The sequence below is a fragment of the Monomorium pharaonis genome, chromosome 1, assembly GCF_013373865.1.
Source record: "Monomorium pharaonis isolate MP-MQ-018 chromosome 1, ASM1337386v2, whole genome shotgun sequence".
Classification (NCBI taxonomy): Eukaryota; Metazoa; Arthropoda; class Insecta; order Hymenoptera; family Formicidae; genus Monomorium; species Monomorium pharaonis.
The window spans coordinates 23,363,348-23,383,657 of record NC_050467.1 but is presented as its reverse complement, the minus strand read 5'-3'; the positions used below and the strand labels follow the sequence as shown (position 1 = coordinate 23,383,657).

The following is a 20,310-nucleotide window of genomic DNA, read 5'->3' as shown; positions in this document are numbered from 1 at the left end:
ATCTCAGATTCTTAATATCTTGTGCTATGAAACTAGATATTTTGACATAGATATTTTTAAGATATCTCTGATATATTTTGCTGTGTAGGTATTTATTCCCTGATAGACAAGTCGGAACCAAGAAATCGGAACTATCGGCCCTTAAATATTTAATTAACAACCGATCGATTCTGTACGAATAATACAGAAATATGTATATAGGTTAACAAATATTATACTCACTCCTTGGTTGCTCTGCCGATGCATCTCAGGCTTCCCTCCTTCTCCTCCTCCTCCCTGTCGTTTCTCACTCACTCACACACGCACACGTCCGTTCGCGGAAACGCGATTAATTACGCGAACTAATTTTCAGAATATGACGATCGCGCGACACTTTGTACGCCACTCCCGTCGGTCGCACGCAATGCCGTGGCACTTTCTCGAGCCGAGAGAATAACCGTCGTTTCACAGACGAATCCTATCTCACGCGTCAAGTACGCGAATCGAACACTCGTCTCTTCTCCGGATCAAACTCCGATCAAACTCTTCCTCCAGCGTGGCACAACGACAGCGAGCACAGAAACCAGCCACGAAAATGGCGCGAAAGGGGCACGCATCTACGATGCTCCGCTCGGGACAGTCGGGACGTGCAACATGGCGTCGCGGAAGCTCACGATCACAGCGAACTTAACGCGTCACTTGTCATCCGCTCCGTACTTCGGGGGGGCGTATGGAATCTCCCACGCCTCGAACCCACGGAATCACACACAAAACAGACGCTACTTTTCCGAGGGGGGAGAGGGGAGGGGGGGGCATCTCGAATTCCGCGAGATGCATGCGTTATTTATGGTACGAGCGATGTATCCCGAGCTCCCCGTTATCTCGAGCTATCCCGGGGCTCGTGCATTGTTCTAACGTGCCCGCGATCCGAGAGAAAATCGACGAAATAACACGGCTCCGAACGTGCCCTTTGTCGACAAACGGCCGTTTGATACGCTGCTCGCGAGGAACGCCACTCGCGGTAATTAATTGCTCGCGCGGAGGCGTACACTCGCCGAGAGTGCTCGTTACCCTCGTGAGGAGGCGGACCGTCCGTTTCCGAGTACATCCTGGCCGCGGTCGCGTTTCGGGGAAGCAAAAAAACCGTTACGACGCGAGCGGAGCTACGACGCACGGACACACTCGAGTCCAGTCGCCGGGCGAGTGACGACACTCCGCGTCCTTGCGTGAAGCCGTGAAGACCCTTGAACGTAATCGTAAGTTTTCGACCAATCGTATCGCTCAAATCAATCGTAATCGTCCGAAAATTAACCAATCGTGTGTTGCTCTATTTCTCACAGTGGCGATTACGGAAGTGTACGTGCGATGACCTTAACTACACAAGTGCAAGGGGGGTCCGACAGGCATTGTCGTGTCGATACACCACGAAATTATCTAACGCACAATAACTGTACACTGAATATCCGTCCCTGCCTCTCCGTCCCCCCGTATCACGAGTCAATTGCCGACTAAAGCGATCGATGTGCGTATATCGTTCTTGAGTGTTCCGTTCGACTATTCGTGTGTGTTACTCCGCTGTTCTCGGGGTCCAAGTGTCCGTTCCACGAACGATCGTCGTCGCGAGACAAGTGTAACCAGTGAATTTTTCTTCTCGTTGCCCCTCGACTCGCGTCGACCTTCCACGAACGAGTGCCACGCATCTGCGTCGTCGGTCGAAATCGCGATACGATGCCTACGGATTTGCAATCTCACGAGAGTGAATCGCGTAGGGAGTGAATCGTAACGTTCGCGGGGAGTGTGATCGTCTTCGAAGGAAACGATCGCGCTTCGAAGGAAATTAAGTGATGCAACCGGCGCAGCGAGGGCGGCACGCGTCCTACCGCCTCGAGGCTTGGCGTGCGAGTGATAGCGCGACGAGGTTTGTAAACAAACGCCGGCGGCCGTGCGTTGCAAAAAGTAAACACCGTGCATAGGCCGTCGGGATTCGGTTCATCGGTTAACTTTTCAACATAGTCCGCGTATTATGAAATACACACGTATGAAGGTTAGGTTAGGTTAGATTAACCAGTGGATTATGAAATACGTGTACACACGCGTAAAGGTTAGGTTAACCAGTGGATTATAATGAGGTTGATTGAGTATTCGTTAACTTAGCAATCCGAATAAAATATTAATTTATAATATTACATATAGTTAAGCATTTTTATTTTTTTTAGCATTAATATTTTTAACAAAAAGTAGTGTTCTTTTTAATCACTTGTTGAATTTAATCTGTGCTTAAATTAAATATTGATTTTATAATAGCAAAGCGTTAAATTAAGAATTATAAATTATTAAAAGATGTTTGCTTTGTCATTTTTTAACTAGAGATCTATAATCGTTTTTAGTATTAAAATAATTAAATACTTCGGGTAAATAACGTTTTACTTATATGAAATATAAATTCTATTTGACTTATAATTAATTAGATTTACGATCAAAGTTTCGAAACGTAAGTAGAGGGATATCTATATCTAATTTATTTTCTCTTTATATTTCAAATTACTCGGATTCGCATATTTTATCCTTTGTTTTGTGAATAACTTCTTGGAGTTATGATAAATTTTATTGAATCGAGAATTTAATACAAGTACTAAAATATTTTTTTTACACATAGAAAAATATTCTACTGCCAAGAAAAACAAATACTCAATTTCCTTTTTTCCTTCTAATAAGCAAGTTATTTAAAAATATTTTCTTGATTACAGTTTTAAAATAGATTCATTACAAATTTTAGAAAAATCTATTATTACATACTTAAAAAAAATTAATACTTTCTCGAAGAATATTATACAATTGAATTGAAGTAAAGTCAAAGTAATAAATAAATCGAACTTTTATTTTATTATTCTTAGTCCATTATTATTATAATAACAAATTTGAACTGTTACACATAAATCACTAAGCTCTTTTTTAAATAAAAGTTTGAATAATTGAACATGTGCTCCATTTAAAAAGAATTATTAAATCAAATATTTATTTGGAAAATAAGATTTATTTCTGCTCGAAAAAATACAAAAAAATCAAGACGTTTATTTAATTATTTTTTTCTATAGCTTCTCTAATTGAATGAAATTGATTTATATTCTCAAAAATTTCGATGTTTAAAACGCTTACAATATTTTATGTGTCAAATCTTCCGAATTTTAATCGGACGTTAAATTAATTGATTATAGAGCAACACGTCTATCCAAGAACAATATGTTGCTGCTGAAGGCTGTTGAATGCTGCTGAAGGCTGTTGAATGCTGCTGAATATACACTTAATTAACGTCCCATCAACGCAATAGAGAATATTTATTACATAGAATAATTGGCATATTGAATAGTGTAATTAATCGTTTACGATGATATTATGTAACTGATTTACAGTGAAGGGCTAGCTCGCTATCGATCCTCGCGCAGCCTCGTGCTGTACTCTCTTTTCCCATAGGAGAAACGCAATCAAGTAGTTCTAGAAATAGGACATCATACGAAAATTGCGTATATCGGATTAACATATTTGAGCGATCGCTCTTTCTCTCTCTCTCTGACCGTCGGCCGTGCTGTAATTGAACTTGCACATCCAGTGGGCGACGACGAAGGTTTCGATCAGCGCGTGGTAACTTTATTATCGGTTTAAATTTCATTAAAAGTTTTCCCGTACTATCGTATCGATTCGAGAGAGGATAGCACCGATTTGTTCGTATTTAACTTAGATCACGTGAATTTCTCGGTGGTGCAAGTCGACTCGTTTCTCTCACGTTTCTTATTTTAACGGGATTTCATAATTTTCAGACGTTGGAAAAAGCCAAGCTGTTTCTTACGAGGGAAAGAACTCGCGTTTCTTTTTTTTGTTACAACTGGAACAGTTATATTTGAAGAATTATAAGCCGTTTAACCTAGACTTGTCAGGAAAAATAAAAAGTTAGTCTATAGAGTTGTTAGCTTCCTTTAACTGTCAAATTAAATCACTCTTTAGTACACTTGTTACATAGTATTCATATAAAAATTTATTGAACGTTTTTTTCTTAAGTTCTACGCTTTTATTTTTATACTATGTAATTTTTGGAGAAAATAATAGACAAAATAGATTATACATAAATACAATGAGTTCAGCATCCATATTTCCCTATATTATTCGCGAATGTGATTCATGTCTTTCGATATCGAGAAAGAAGTTGACAATGTCGAGTTATTCGCGCGCGTAAGGTCTCCAAGGTCTCCAATCCGTCTTCTCTGACGTAAAAAAAGATCGGCAACGGTTCACCGAACTGCTTGCGAACTTCATCGAATCCACGTCAAACCGCGCACAGCTGTGGTGACAGCACCAAGTTAATTGGTAGTCAAGATACGGGGTTTACGTGTCAAAGGGCTTTAAATTGTCTTCCTTATGCGTCCCCTTGACGCGCTGCTGCTCGTCGGAGCGTCAAAATAAATCGAGCCACGTAAAGGTCACGTCAGATCGCGAAATTAATGGGACCCATGAGACAACAACTCAGTTCTGTTATTTAGCAGACATTTCGCATTTTTCGTTGAATAATTATTAATGTAGTTTTTTCTAAGCGAATAATTTATCACGCTTCCCTTGCTTACCTCTCATGTAATGAGATTTAAAATAATCTCTCTATATATCGAAGCGATCATTTATTGCGTATCGCAAAATTGTAGTGTTTTTGGTATTCAAGGTTTTGCGATAAATGTTTTTTCCCTCGTAGGCAAAAAAAGATATATTTGCGTTCTAAAATTCAATATTCACATTTAAATAGGGAATAATAATAGGGGTATATCTAGAGTTAAAAAAAAAGTTTTACATCTATTTATTATCTGAAACTTTTGTACACTGAAAGATCCTTCTTTTCAGTCTTTTATAGTTCGAAGTTTCTTAACATTTTGAATATGAAGAAAAATGATCCCGAAGAATATCTGAACATTAAAATACCTTTATATTTTTTAAATGCCCCATAGTTGTAATTTAATAGCGTAGAAGGTAACAAGGGTGCAATCACGCGCATAACAAAGGTATATAGAATTTGCGGATGCATTGTACGCCGCGGCACACATACATACACACACAATGTGTTAAAACTACATTTAGTTTATAAAGTGCAGTACCAGCGAAAGCGGGACGAGCGGTTCAAAGCGAGCTTATTCGTGTGAAGCACAGTTACTTTGAAAGCTCTTCTGCGTGAATTTCAATCTAACAATTTTTAAAAAATTTTTTTGTCCTGTCCCCGCCGGTCACTAAATGTCATATTTCAATATTTGAAGTGGTTTACGGAAAAGGGCGTAACACAGAATCGGTTTTATATTTATGGAATGAAAGTAATATCGAGTCCAATATTTTTTTTAGAGAGAAAGTGAATATACAATATTAAAATAAAATATAAAAATTATTCAATTAATAAGAAAGAATAAGCAAGATATATAATAAAATATAAAAATTATTTAATTGATAAGAGCAGAGACGTGTTGTTCAAAATTTTCTATATACTCTGCGCAGAAGAGATAAATATCGTTTAAATAAATTAAAATCTACTTTGATAATTACATACGAGTCAATGCATAATGTAAAAATATCGTTTATCAATGTAGCCGTTTGTTTCAAGTAATAGTTCTTTAATCGTTCATTTCGCATAATAATAACTATTTTAACATCAAAGGAGCGCCGTTACAAATTAGCTCTTGGAGGAAAGATTACAGGATTACATATATAAAACAAGTCGTTTTCCTTTTTTCTGCAACAGCTTTGAAGATCCATGTCAGTCCAAAGACGAAGGAAATACTGGATACCTTTGGTACATTCGAGCTCGTCTGCAGGGGAGAAGTCGTATTAAAGGTAAGCTCTTGATATGCGGTTTTTTCTCAGTTTTCACCGCTGAGACACGCTCCTGTCTACCTTGTCCTTTATCTGTCTCTCACGAATCAAGCTGACGTTTTTTTCCTCAAGAACGAGCTGAAGGAAGGAACCTTCGCGAGTCGTACCGAGCGAGATTGTCGTCAAGTGATCTCTCGTGGTGGAGAAATGTTGGAAAGAGAAATGATCATCGCGCACGATCATCTTGTCTTGCAGATTACGACATATAATGCAAATCTTCTTGCTCTCTCTCCCTTTCTTGCACACAGTCTTTTGCAAGTTAATTTTTTTATTTGCAATTTAACGCGGGATACTTGCATCCACGCAGTAAAACATCCCATTGCCACTAGATTGCCGGCCCTGAAGTTGTTTGTCATGTCAATCATTTAAACAATCTCTTTAATTTATCGCTGTAAGCAAAATGAAAATGTATATTTAATATAAATTTATCTCGTATCTCTTTAATTTATCATCACCAGCTCAATGCATTTAATATAAATTTATCTCATATCGTATTAACGTCGCAATTTCGGCTGGATTAGCGTCAAGGGATGAAACTTTTTCCTTAATTTGATTCTGATGTTGCCAGCTTCAAAGTTTCATTTCAACGTGCAACGCTTAAGCAATGGCCCTTCGGCAAGGGATTCGGGGTTCACTCAACTTTTCCAACGAATTGCATTTACAGTTCTGGATAGATCGAGAGAGAGAGAGAGAGAGAGAGAGAGAGAGAGAGAGAGAGAGAGAGAGAGAGAGAGAGTGTGTATGTGCCGGGTGCCGTGAGTTGCAGATTGCAGTCGTGTCCGGTGGTTAGGTTCCACATATGCATATAATACGAATTCCTCTCGTTACACATTCAGGAGTGCTCTACCATAACGCCGAGCGCGTTATGCGCTCTTCTGCTTAATACACCGCCGTCGCCCGCCGTTGTCCGCAGGTGCGATCTGTCACCGTTCTCCCGGAAGAGAGCAATTCCCACTGGCGGCAGTCAATTTCGACGTCGCCGAAATTACGGTCATTCGTCTCACGCGTCACTGATGTTTTGCCCGCGTGATGAAGCGATAGAGACGCACTGTGATGTCCAGGACGTTGTCGCATGGGGACATCGTTAATATCACCATATCTCGATACCCCGATACGTGAACGGCGGTAATAAGCGACTGCTGTTACAGATCTACGATTATTTGCGGATCGGTTTGCATTATCCGCGAAGAACGCACGGGAGATCGTAAACGTCGCCGAGTCGTCGGTCGATTAAGTACACCTTCTCGAATGATGGACGAAGGCGGAGTGATTGGCTCGTTTACCGTACCGGCAATTCGGGTCAAAGTTCAGCGGTCGCGAACGAACGAGCACGAGACGAGCGCGCGTGCACTCTGCGGCGATATGCAGTTAATTAGTAAAAGCGCGCCCGAGATGAAAATACGCTCGGCAATTCGCGCGTACGAAGCGCGGGGCTTTGCGGATCGCAGGCGGATTAAAATTCAGATGCCCCTCGTACATTCGCCGGGCACTATTGTTTTAATACACGCGCGCCCGACGCTTATTTGAATATTCCGCGAGCGTGCCGGAGTTTAAACGCGTACGCTGATCGCTATCACGTAACGGAGCGATACAATGGTTTCACCTTTGCTATTGAATTCCACCGCGCACCACAGGACGACCTTAATTAAATCTCTGGAACTACTGCGTACTGCGTTCGCCGAGGGTTCTTAATCCCCTACCGCCTACCGTAGTTGCCAACTATATACGGAAAGCGTAATTTTGTTGCCACAGCTAATCATTTTTCAACTCTATGAATAAATTATCTTATATGTTTGCTTGTAACAGACATTTGAGAGCTGCATCAATGAGGTTGTCTTTTTAGCCGTATAATAAATAAATTAGAAATATAATATGTCCTAGAAGAACTTTGTAGAGAATTTTTATAAAATATTTATATAGACTTTATAGAATACAATGAGTAACGTCGCATCATTTTAACACGAAATAATCTCTCGTTTTTGTTAATATTCGTAGGGTAAGGGTCCGATGACCACCTATTGGTTGATAGGCGAAAAACCGACGAACAACAACGTGCAACAAGCAAATCCCACGACGACGATCGGCCAAATATCGATACAGGATCAACATTCCGTCACCCCGCAAATTCAAACGACGCAGTCGAAGCAACAGGAACAACGGGCGCTCTCTTCCGCCGGTCAGCAACACAAATTTTATGGTCAACCGGATCAGCCGTTCCCGAGCCAGCAATCGATTCAGTCGAAGAGTCAGGAGTCGCGGGGTGGCCAGCAGGGACATCCGGGTCAACAGAGACCGCAAGAGTCGCAGCATCAGGGTTTAATGACCGCCCAGCCGCGGTGTCAAGCGGCCCCGATCAATTCAACGCCACCGGCCGCGAATCAGATTCAAGGTCAGAAATCCACGGCGATCAATCTTACCTGCGGCCTCACCGGCGTGACCGGAAACGGCGCGCCCAAATCGGTGGTCGCGTCGCGCAACGTCGTCGCGACGCCGATCGGCAATTCCTCGCCGTCCCGCAACCGCACGGCAACGAGCGGACCGCCGTCGAGCGCAAACAACTCCGTGCACCAGGTGTACCCGGCGGCCGAGAGTATGCCCAATCACACCGAGAGCGGTCCCAACGCGCCGCTTCTGCTACCCGCGGGCGCGGTCCCCAGGGTCTAGCTCTCCTAAGATGTCTTTCTCGACGATCTCCTTACCTTACCGAGTCTCCGAGGAATATCGTGGGCTCACCAACCGAGTCGATCGATGCTCGGGTTTGTTGGTGAGAAAGCGAAATGTAATTGTGGTCTCGAAGTGAGAGTGGATAAATTGGACGATGAGGAACGGTCTCTACTTGTAACAAAAGCAAAGATTTTGTTCGTCGTCCTGATCTACTGAAGCCTTTAAAATTCAGATTCTTCGTTCCCCGGAAGTAATCAGAGTGATCTGTGAACATATCGTGACAACAATAGTCTTCTATCAGATTTACGACGATGGTGCTTCTCTTGGATTAATTAATGTTTCACGACTATTTCTTAATTTCTAGAAAGTGTCTATTAAATTAGAATTCTAGATAATCGGTTAGCGGAAGATTTGCTTTTTGGTACTATAAATCCTGACTATGTTGTTCGCGCTGTTATTGCGATAGATGATAGCTGACAAAGCGGGACCGACTCCACAAGCACGCTGAAAGTGATCTCTTCCTACAAGGTATTATGGAACCAATGTTTATCAATTAACGCAATTTAGAGTAGACACGCGCGAACCAAATCGTGCGACAAAGATGGACAATGAGGATCATCAGGATGATCCGAAGACCGATGAAGAGATGAAGGAGTAATTAATTAATAGAGAAGTACATACACGACCGGCGATCTTTTGCCGAGAGTACTTATAGTCTTCTATACATGGACACAGTATTATACCGGTCGTGCGCGTGTGTGTGCATTTTAATTATTCGTACCTACCAAAGCGAGAGCATTTCCCGTTTACGCGCGCATGTTCCCATGAGATTCGTTTGCGACGGCAATGTAACGGGCTTACTAATTAGCTTAGCGGCCAAGTTTTCCGAAGTTTATATAGTCGCGGCCAGTACTTGATTCCCGCCGAGCTTTAAACGCCGAATTAATTTAGATCCGACAGTGAATGCAGGCGAATCTAGATTTTCTCTTTTTACGAGGATATATTTTATCAAAAAATGACCATGGTTGACTGAATCGCCTTTCTCTGTCTACATTATTATTTTAGTTGAGAGAGAGAGAGAGAGAGAGAGAGAATTAAAGTTAAAATTTATCGACGAAGAGATTGAAGAAGTTGACTTAAAATTGATAGTAGGAAAAACAACGGTAAGTTTTCTCTGATCAAAATGTTATACGTTCTGTAGAAATATTTGCGTAAGTTTCTTCCAATATATATAAGATTTTTATTTGCGGTAAAATATTTTTCGAACTCCTCTGATCCTTCCGAACTCATCTGCGAAATCATCGGATTACAAGTAAGCATCATGAAAGACGTAGCTCGGCCACAGTGTTTATCGTCGCATACCCGACACGGCAAACATTACCGTTCGCAACGCGTCGCGAGATCCAAGCAAACAACACAATTCCGTACCTATATGTGTAAGGATGTTATATATAAATATACAAAAGAGAACAAAAAAAAAAGATATATATGTATACGCAGGTACATGTATATGTTACGAGATTAGATTATATATCTATGTATATGGCTGCAGAAGCAAAAGTTACCATAGCTAACGTCAATGTTTAGGGCGAATGTTCGTGAAATGGATGGAGGCTGGGCCTCTCGCGAAACGAGTCTAAGAAATTAATTAACCAATATGCGGGAGTGCATATACTGCGAAAGACACACACATACACATATACACGCACACACGTACATTTATACGTACTACACACGAGATAGGTATGTGCACATGCGGTCGCGATTGCATACCCGTGTTTAATGTACGAAACGGTGCAGGTGGCTGATGATACTCCGCGGTTGCCCCTGTTGTAAACGTGATGTGGTGGGCACGAGGGGATGTGACGCATCGCAAAGAGTGAAATTCTATCTGTGTCAATCTCTCTTTCAACGATGTACCAATGAATATTCCGAAAATAAAGTTTAATCGTTTTCAAGATTGTTTTTAACAGTCAATTCGGCGTCCGATTGGGTAGCCGTTTGAATAAATTCACTTTTGCGCCGTCGATCGGAGCCGGAAGGATCGTTTTGTCAAATGAATGTTGTTTTAAGTGCAAGAAATTCTAAATGTATAAAAGTAGAAAAATCTTTGGCACGTGTGAGTGGCGGCTGGTGGTATGTAACTCTCAAAACACGGCGTTCGCAAATATCCAATCAAGGTAAGAGCTAACGCGGGTATATATCCCCGGATATCCGGGTTCACCGCAGCGAATTCCCCAGGATACTATCCCGATGTTGACCCATCTGCCGTTGGCAAGTTGATGCAGCAACGGACCGCCCGAGTCGCCCTGAAAAAAAAAGGACGAGTCATCGGACCTGATACAATTAAGGTAGATCTGTGTTTTTCTTGACGCCTCTCAGTGTTGTCTTAAAATATTAATGAATTTCAACCAAGAAGATTCATTAAAGGCGAATTTTCTAGCTAGACCGCGCGCACTTGACATTTTATCGCATCGGCGCGGTGTCTCGCGTTACGCTCGATGGTTTTTCAGAATAAATAAATAATTATCTCACCTGACAGGAGTCACGGCCGCCCTCGTAAGCGCCGGCGCACAGAGTGGTATTCGGGATCAGTTGCGTAAAACTGCGAACGCATCTTTCCTGGGGCCATACCGGGATCTCGGCTTCCAGCAGCACTGAACTAGCGGGTCCTCCGTAATATTGCGTGCCCCAGCCTGGTAAAAATATTTATTATTTTTATATTACGAGAATAACTTCTTTCGTATTTAACAGAGATGAGTCACGGAAACTAACTTGTTTCACGGTAAGCTTATACTCGCTACATGAAAAAAAAAACGATGTTGAAGTATCTAAAAATTGAGCTAGATAAAGATTTAATTTTCTGTTGAAAATAATTATATAGGACGTTCAAGCTGGACGCTAGAAGTCAAAACTTTTTGCAACATTGTTCATCACGCTTGAGCGTTTTGCGTTATTATTTTGATGTTCCGGCAAAATTATTTCTAGATTTGTATCTAAATACTAGAGTTTTTTAATACTTCCAAAAACCAACTTCTTTTTGAGTATTTAAAAATATTTCCAGCAATATAACAATAAATAATGATATAAATTTCGTTTATTAAAGAATTTGGACTTGAACATATATATGAAATACGCTACATGTGTGTGTGTGTTTTCATCAATAAATTTACGACGATAAAAAAATGGTCTACAAGTGTATGAATGATAGGTTTGAATAGATGTTAATTTTCGTATATATATATATATATATATATATACACTTAAGAAATAATATTTATTTGTACCGGTAACGATGGCGTTTTTCGACTCGAACGATTGCTGAATGGGCGGAAGACAGATCGGCCAGATATAGCTGTTGAAGACGGTCGGTCGATGGATCTTAATGATAGCGATGTCGTGCTCGTAGGTGTTCAATTTGAAGTCCCTGTGTATCCGTATCTCCGACACCGTGAAATCCAACGCCCGCGTCTCCTCGGACGTTGTGAAATCATACTCGCCGAGTCTCACGGTAATGTCGCGTAATTTGAACCTATATAAAAATACAACGTCGCTGGGATAACTGTAACGCATTCCCATAGTCTAACTGTTCATTTCATGGTTACGACAAACGGAGCGAGTGTAACGCGCGTTAGAGCCTCCGACGAAGACGCGAGGAAATATTTGCCGGCGCGCCGAAAACATTATAAAGTCTAAGCGCGATCGCCGTCAACCGTGACCGCAGGAATATGAATGCGTCTGAAATACCGTCCACATCATAACCTTTGCTCATAAACGTTTGAGGTATGAGGACGTACACATGTAAATGAATATAACATGTATATATTTCTTTCTTTATTGTAACCACTTGTCGTAGTTCTTCTTTAATGCAGTCGCAACCGATTCTCCGCTCTATTTGGGTTTACATTAAAACAAGATGCAACGTGAATTCATATCAAATGTATGAGAAAAAAATTATAATTGTAGTAAAATTGGAGAAAAATCTTGGCTTAATATTTCGTAACAACAAAGTAGTTGAAACTATTAACTCGTTAAGCGTTTAATATCGAGAAATTCCATATTTGATTCACATTTGATTTTATAGAAAAAAAAAGTATTAATGAACGTTTATACATGGTAATTTACCTGTAAACACAGTGTGCGGCGGTAAGTACGTGTCTATCGGTGATTAATACACCTCCGCAATACTGAATCGCACCTTGTCTGAGAAGAGCCGCCATCCACGGCCACTCTTTAGGATTAGCAGGGTGGCCACCCGCGATTTTGGTCTTTGTTCTCGCGGTAGTGCCGCACCCTCTAGGCTTTCGTGGCTTCCTAGTCTCTTGCTTGGCCGGCATCAGGTCTTTCCGCAAATTCGCATTGCCTGTCTTGTTGACAGACAGCCTATTCTCGTCCTCGTTTCTGTAGGTTTCATCCCACTCTTCCTCATTGTCATCGAGATCTGCGGGAGAAGAATTTGAAGTACATACACTTTCGCTTACTGAACGGACACTTGATATCACAAGTACCGCGACGGACATCGGTGTTTGTCATGAAAGCGCACGTGTATGAACTTTCATCGAGATGCGTTAAGTTAGCTGATAAAAACTTTTATGTGCGTACTTATCGTAATGAAATTTTACATATAAGAAGAAATAAATATGTAAAAATATATTATTACTATAATAACAATTTATATTCAATTAAAAAGAAGTATCTTTCAATGGTTACTTATTATTACGATAAAGATAATTTTATCTTATATAAATATTTAAAATTTATTAAAATAATATATTAAAGAAAATTATATTATTTTCAAATAAATAATTAAAATTTATACAAACTCGCAATCGTCGGTAACTTGCTAGCTAAATTATCGTAGAATGATTTTTTCGATCGTATTGTGTTTTCGTTCACGATACTTTCCTGGCTGTCTGGACAGCACAAACCAATGTACCTGCAATGAGGAAAACATTAATGAAAGGAACGATCGATGCATGAAACACATTATGTGAGCTTACGTCTCCTCAATTATGCACATATAGTCCACAAGATTCAAGCCAAAGTCCTTCAGTGACCGAGATGCAGTGAGAGCCATGCATCCAGCTTGAAAATGCTTGCAGTGGCCGTCTCGGTTACCTGGCGCGATACAAGCTTGATAAGTTTTCTAAAAAAAGAACACACATTTCTCTTTGACGATTCTTACTTTAAATATAATTTGAGTGGACAAATTAAATAAATATAACAACAACACACCTTTAGATCGCGTTTATCGCGAAGATACGGATGAGAAATGTTTCCCGAAAATCGAAGCAGTTCCGTATGTCGAGGATACGTTCGCCATTCCTGATTTTCGACCACCACCGGATCTAAGATATATGGGATGTATCACATGCCTCGACGAACACAATGTACATTTGTGTGTTTATGTGCGTGAAAGTGTATGTATGGCACGTAATGAAGTTTAGTGAGGACCATCCAAAGATAGAGTGCCCGAGTGATATATTATCATGTAACGTGATTTAGTTATTTCCGTTGAAAGATAAAGAAATATACTCATATTGGAATTTGCGAAATTCAAAAAATGGACTGCAACCTTTTTTAACGATTTGTTACACTTGATGCGTAGGAATTTAATGTGTACATTAAGCATATAAATAACGTTATAAAAATGTTGTCAAGAGAAACGTATACATTTTCATATGACACAGATTCTAGAAGTAGTATAAGTATTTATCGAAAACAATTTCCTTATGTTACAGTTTCATTATAAAAAAGATATCGTGTAGACGTATTTGTCAGACAAATCTTAACGATTCTTAATCATGATATAATTTTTTTTATTTTATCAAATAAAATCTAATTATTTGTCCTAAGTTAAATATAAAAACAATATTCTTTGTTACTTTGGATCGTTATCATTTGGATCACAGAAAGTTCAAGCAAGTTAGCTCAAAGTTCAAGTTCAAAATTTAATGTAATTCTAAGATTATTTAATATAAAATAATGCTCACCTGCGATGTTTTGAGAACCGGCGGGAAGACATCGGCAGTACTGAAGGATACACAATAAAAGGAACAATACAAATTGATGGATGTTAATGTGCGTCATTGAAATTGGCGTCAGTGCACCTGTTCTCGTTATACGACAAGTCACGACAACGCGCAACTGCGGCTTTTTAGTAAAGACAACCTCGACAGCCAGAGACCGCACAATGACTTCGAAATATGGAAAACCGTCACTTATATACACACACGCCTGTACTATACGGAACCACGCAAACGCTCCTTCAAGCTGGACATCTTCCATTAGGCGCTCGCATGACGCGCACATTTCTTACGTGCATAGGAATAATTTGATGAAAAATGTTGAGACGTAATTATATTTTTACTGCTATCATTAGACGCATAGCAAGTTAATTATCTAATACTGCATTAAAATTTGTAGAAAAAATTTTTTTCCTTAAAAAAATGGAATATATACATATATATACATATATACGATAAATATTTTTAAAAGTTTGCAAACTTGCAATAAAGTTTCTATTGTAATTTGTACAATGGATATTTCGTTAAAATTGTTTACTATTGTTGAGCGATGTTCTACATCCGCTACAACAATCATCAGGTTAAATTGTTGAAGCGTCAAAGTACTTTATGCACGTCACATTGTGCCGATTCAAAGCGGTAACTCGACATCGTTCCTTCGATCATTCAATGAACCTATTAACACCGCATAATTGACGCAAAGGCCGCGGACCAGGAGCCATTTCGTAGAAGTGGAGAAGCGAGGCGGGAGAATTACGCGTGACCTGTCCGGACAAAGGTTAATTCATGCGAATACCCGGCGCATACGCTTGTTGAGGCGAGGAGTAATAGACGGCCAGTAACTTGAGAAATATTCGATTCCGTTCGACGTTTCATTAAGCCTCTAGACGCCGTGCCGCAGACGCCGCAGCACGGCGGGATCTCGCCGCCGCTGAGATCCGGGAGCTGGAGAGGGATAGCGGGACTCTCGCGAGAGTCCGTCCCGCGAGAGGAGCGGAGAGAAGCGGGAACACGAGGACGAAGAGTCACGAAAGGGAAAGAGGCTCTTTCTTTCTCTTTCTCTCTCTTTCTCTCTCTTTATCGAATATACTCGGTAGATAAATCCAGCGGTCTTCCGTCCTCGTCTTTAAGCCCGATACTCGAGAAAACGGACATCACCCACATACCTGTCCAGGCCATTGCCTTCACCGTACCACGCGGGACGCACGCACGCACGCACGTACGAGACGTACACGTAAACGTCGCGTGAGAAGCGAACGACAATCTGTGTACCTTGGAGTATTAGGCGAACGATTAGACTTTTCAATCATGAATTTAAATGGTAAAAGTGATTACGTTTCTTATCTTATTTTTTTTGCATGCGGTCTTTACATTATATTTAGATATGAATACAATTCAGACATCTCTTGTTTAATGTAGCATTCTAAATGTAGGTATAAACTAGGATTTCTTAACCAATATTCATAACATTTCGCCGAAGGGGACACGACCCAGCTGAGAGATTGAGAGGAGCACGCTCTAGCATTTTACGCATGTCGGCTATCTATTTATCCACGCGTCATTGATTGCTCCGAATGAAATGTAATTTGAAGTCGATCGTAGCAATAACGGATCATGCTCGATCTATTGTACGCTGTTCTTTTTTCGTGCAAGATCCGCGAATCTTTTATTCAGTAAAACATAATTTTAGAACCGAAAATATGCTAGAATCGAAAATATGCAATGAGGAATTTAATTATTCTAGTCTGCATAAAATTAAATTATTCTTTCTTTTTTAATAAAAAAGTAGATTTAGCTACGTTATAGCGATAAATTAACGAAGAACTCGGGCAAAACGTTTTATCCGAGAATCCGCAAACGAAAGAAAAGCGTAATTAAATTCGTAACTCCCTCAGAGAAATGTCCGCATTTCGCAAATGACAAAGCGTCCAGTAACATAGTTTTTTAACGTTGAAAACCGTTAGAAGTGTCTCTGTGCTCATTGCACGTTCAATTACACTGAACAAATGTATATATACTCGAGTCTCCTAGCTTTTCGAATTTCCGGGTGCTTAACACGTACATTGTATGTACTACGTTTAACAGTACATTTCGTCATTCGCGTGCTAGAATTCGTCTTCGGCGCTGCCCGAAAGGGACATTATTGCTCGAATACGTTCCTTTGTGATAGAAATACCACGTTTCACGAGGTATGCATTCTGCACGTAAGGTTCGCGTGCAAGCAAAATTGACTCGCCGCAAAAAGGCTGCAGATGGAAAAGAGAACACCGTGAATTTTTTTTGACAGACCGTCTTTCAGGCACCGAACAAGAAACTGAATATTTTGTGGAGAAATGGGCGTTTGCGTAACTGTAAAAAAATTGGAAAGAAAAGAATCAAAATTATATAAAGTTGAAAGTACACGTCGGTGAGAAATTGTCATTGTTCGGCAATAATTTTTACCTCGCGATTTTTTTTGTACAAAAGTTCCTCGAGAACGAGGAAAAATCTCCGTCCTGCTCGTGAGTAAGATTAATCTAACGTCGTATCGACGAGTCTTCGCGTTCACAGTTTCAAAGGAAGATAAATGTAGTGTGTACGTAATGCTTCTAATATGATTAGACTGAGAATTTTTAGAATCCATCTCGCTCGTATTGCTCGTATTACCATATTGCACGCGTGTTATTATCCTCCGATGTCTTCGTGAAGGAAAACAGTGGCAATGAAAAGATTTATACGAGACAGTGATTTATACGAGCAAAGAACGATTACGTCAACTAGGATTGTTCAAAATCAGACAGGTGCCAATAGACATGTTTAAAATAACACACGGGGAAACTTAGCGCGATGAACCATCCAATTCCTTGGCGTCACGTATCAACTTTACGACCTTTCTTCGTGAAGATATTCGATCAATATGAGATACGTTTACGTTGCTTGATGGCGTATCGTAGAAGAAATGAGAGACGCAAAGTGCGCACGTGTCTCTAGAATGGTAGGAAGCGACAAAAGGAGATAAAGAGAGAGAGATAAAAGAGAGAGAGAGAGAGAGAGACAAAATGAAATCCGGAGAGATCGCGATTTGAGGGCAAAAGCCTGGGGCATTACCATTTAAGGTACCTCGTACATATCCCTTTTCTGATCCGTGAGTAAATTTGGCACGCATACTCGCGAGATATTTTGCACGCTACCTACTTGCTAAAAAAGGTCTTTTCTACGCGATGTATTTTCGGCAGGAAGGAAGTTCGATTTAAAGCGAGTAGAGCTAATTAAGACTTCGCATAGATTTGTCGTTTTGCGTAGATTAACATAATAATACGGTATTATATACTACGGTTCTTATATCTTAAAATACTAATGCAGATATATGTGAATACGTGTTTATTTGTCAAACTGTCAAGAAGTAATTGCAATTGTTACTTTTACATAAGTACAGTCACATGTCGTGTTATTCCCTTGCAATTTGATCCTTTAGAGATCAAATTGTTGACAATCGCGAAACACAATTCCATAAGGGAAAAAGATACGTATACAATACTTTTTATTATGAATTGTGTTTCGAAATCGATAGCAATTTGATCTCCCTTTACGTACAAAATTTATGAGAAATCAGGAATGATCTATCTTCTTTAATAAGAATACGAAAGATAAGTGATCAAGAAGTTTCTAGGAATCATCGCATGCATTGGGAGATTAAAGGGCAGAACGGAAGATGGACTAATAAACGAGAAAAGAAAGCACACGCTAACGAGATTTGGGTTTCTACCTGTCACGTCCTTTCGATTCTAATGGTAACTAAAAGCCGGCGGCTAACAAGGCGAGAGATCTAAAAAGAAACGCTGTCACGCGTTTTGAAATAACAATTATTTGAAATTGCCTGTAATTGCTTAACTTTAATTAAAAAATGTCTTGAGTGTTTACAAAGTGCAAAAAATAATTTAATGTAGGAAGATAAATAATTTAACGTGTGATATTTCAATTAAATGGTATGAAGCAAAAATACATAGTAAAATTTATTTTAAAAAATTATACTTTTGTTTTAAGACAATAAAAAATGTAATTAGAACTATATATACTAGACGGAAAAAATATTTTGTAAATAATAAATTCGAAAAAATTAATTACACTGAAAAAAAGAGTTTTGTTGAATTAATTGGAAATCTGGTAGGTTTAATGATTGGTTGAATCTATCAGATTTTCAATTAATTTAACAAGACTTTTTTCAGTGTACGTAAAAAATAATTACTTGGTTAAATTTCTCTTTTTTATTTTAAATTTACACTCTTAAATTAAAAAGTTAAATTTTAATTAACTTTTAGCAAATTTATAATAATTTTATAACCGTGGGCCATTTTAACATGCGGCTTGTAAAAAAAATATGAGAAAATAGGTAAATGCACTATGAAATGTCGTTTGACTGTAGAATGTTCCTCACGGAAATAGAAAGAGGTCATAAAAGAGTAAAGTCATAAGTCATAAAATCCGTTGCCACCCAGCGAATATTCTACAATCACGGAAGTTTATAACTCCATTGTATCACCCTAGATAAGAAAATATCTAGTGGAAAGTGACGATGCCCTCGAGATTATCGAGATTCGCTGGAATAAGAAAATAATGTGTCTACCCGCGCAGGTTTGTCTATTTCCACATATAGGATATCGCAAAAGTTTAAAATTTTCTCTTGCATTATTTTCGCTTATTAATGCTCGAATATGCCGTTTTAAGATCTTTAGAAAGTCCGTTTTACATTCACTCTGAAATAAAATGTGCCCAGAATGCACGGTTTGAAGTGCGTAATACCAGATTTAATTTTCCTCCCGTCAAGAAAAATGTTAGAAAGGATCTCTCTCTAATTCCGCTTCTCAGTTTATTGACTGTACATTTAGCAGCAAAGCGCAATCAGTTAATCAATATAATGTTTATCTCCGACACACTTGTAGACCATTGATAATTGTAAACTATGAAGTTATGGACAATATAAATGTAATAGAGCGTTTATTAATTTTGATTTTAAAGTTTTTTATACGTTGAAGCTATAAACTGAATAAGTCTTTTTATCGCTTTCTAAGTTGAAGGCCAAACTCGTCCGCGGCGATATGTTTATTGCTGCGTAATGACCAAAACCGTCCTGGTCACGCTTGAAAACGGTAAACGAAACAGCCGCACGAGCGGGCGAATCGGGAAAGTGCGATCGGAGGTGGCCAGGGAGGGCAAGAGGGCTCGCTGCCTCGTAAACTAACGAGACGTCGAAGCGATAATGCCGACCATAATTCGCCAAGAGTTACGAACCGAACGGCCGCGTCGTCGTAGCGCAGTCGTGCGCTTCGAGATGGCATAATTGGTATATAAAGTAGAAATTAAGTTGGTAGCCGAGTGAAACTTGCAGGGATTCGCGGGAGGCTTCGCTCAACCAGCGGCGGCAATCGCGTTTGATTATTGCCTTGTATTTTCGTCGATGCGTGCGTGTGTTTTCCGCGAACAACACGTTTAAATTACCGTAAAGATGCGCGCGGCAATAAAATGGCGAAAAATACGGCCGAGTATGCGTATGTGCCTTAATAGCGACGTCACTAATAAGCGCCGGGAGAAATATCGGTAGCGAAATTATGCTGGACGTATGTCGCGACAATAAATCAGAGCAGACTCGCAGCAATAAGCGATATTTGAAATTTAAAAAGAATTATTCTATATTTTGAGGACAATTAAAAAGATAAAATTTCACCAAATTTTTAATCTTTTAAATTAATATCGAAAAAGGTATATGATA

At 39.6% G+C, this 20,310-nt stretch overlaps 2 protein-coding genes and 1 long non-coding RNA gene across 9 annotated transcripts in view; 1 reads left to right on the top strand and 2 right to left on the bottom strand.

Moving 5' to 3' along the window:
- The window catches only part of LOC105831124, a 39,651-nt gene extending 36,975 nt beyond the window's left edge, over positions 1–2,676 (bottom strand). The window contains exon 1 of the long non-coding RNA XR_001138639.3: positions 223–2,676. This is a non-coding gene — a long non-coding RNA (uncharacterized LOC105831124). The remainder of the gene's footprint in view (positions 1–222) is intronic.
- The window catches only part of LOC105831122 (atrial natriuretic peptide receptor 1), a 97,847-nt gene extending 87,353 nt beyond the window's left edge, over positions 1–10,494 (top strand). For all 7 annotated transcript variants that reach the window (XM_036286658.1, XM_036286598.1, XM_012671031.3 and 4 more), the window contains 2 exons: positions 5,744–5,835; positions 7,870–10,494. In XM_036286658.1, coding sequence (XP_036142551.1) covers positions 5,744–5,835; positions 7,870–8,538 — 761 coding nt within the window. In that variant the 3' untranslated portion in view covers positions 8,539–10,494. The remainder of the gene's footprint in view (positions 1–5,743; positions 5,836–7,869) is intronic.
- Positions 9,759–18,464, bottom strand: LOC105831123 (transmembrane protease serine 11G). Its single transcript, XM_012671034.3, has 8 exons — positions 14,532–18,464; positions 13,774–13,886; positions 13,539–13,684; positions 13,362–13,474; positions 12,664–12,979; positions 11,826–12,070; positions 11,074–11,234; positions 9,759–10,847 (listed from the first exon to the last, which is right to left on the bottom strand). Exons 1-8 carry the CDS (start codon positions 14,848–14,850, stop codon positions 10,686–10,688), a joined length of 1,575 nt encoding a protein of 524 aa, XP_012526488.3. The 5' UTR covers positions 14,851–18,464; the 3' UTR covers positions 9,759–10,685.
- Positions 18,465–20,310: the final 1,846 nt, after the last annotated feature.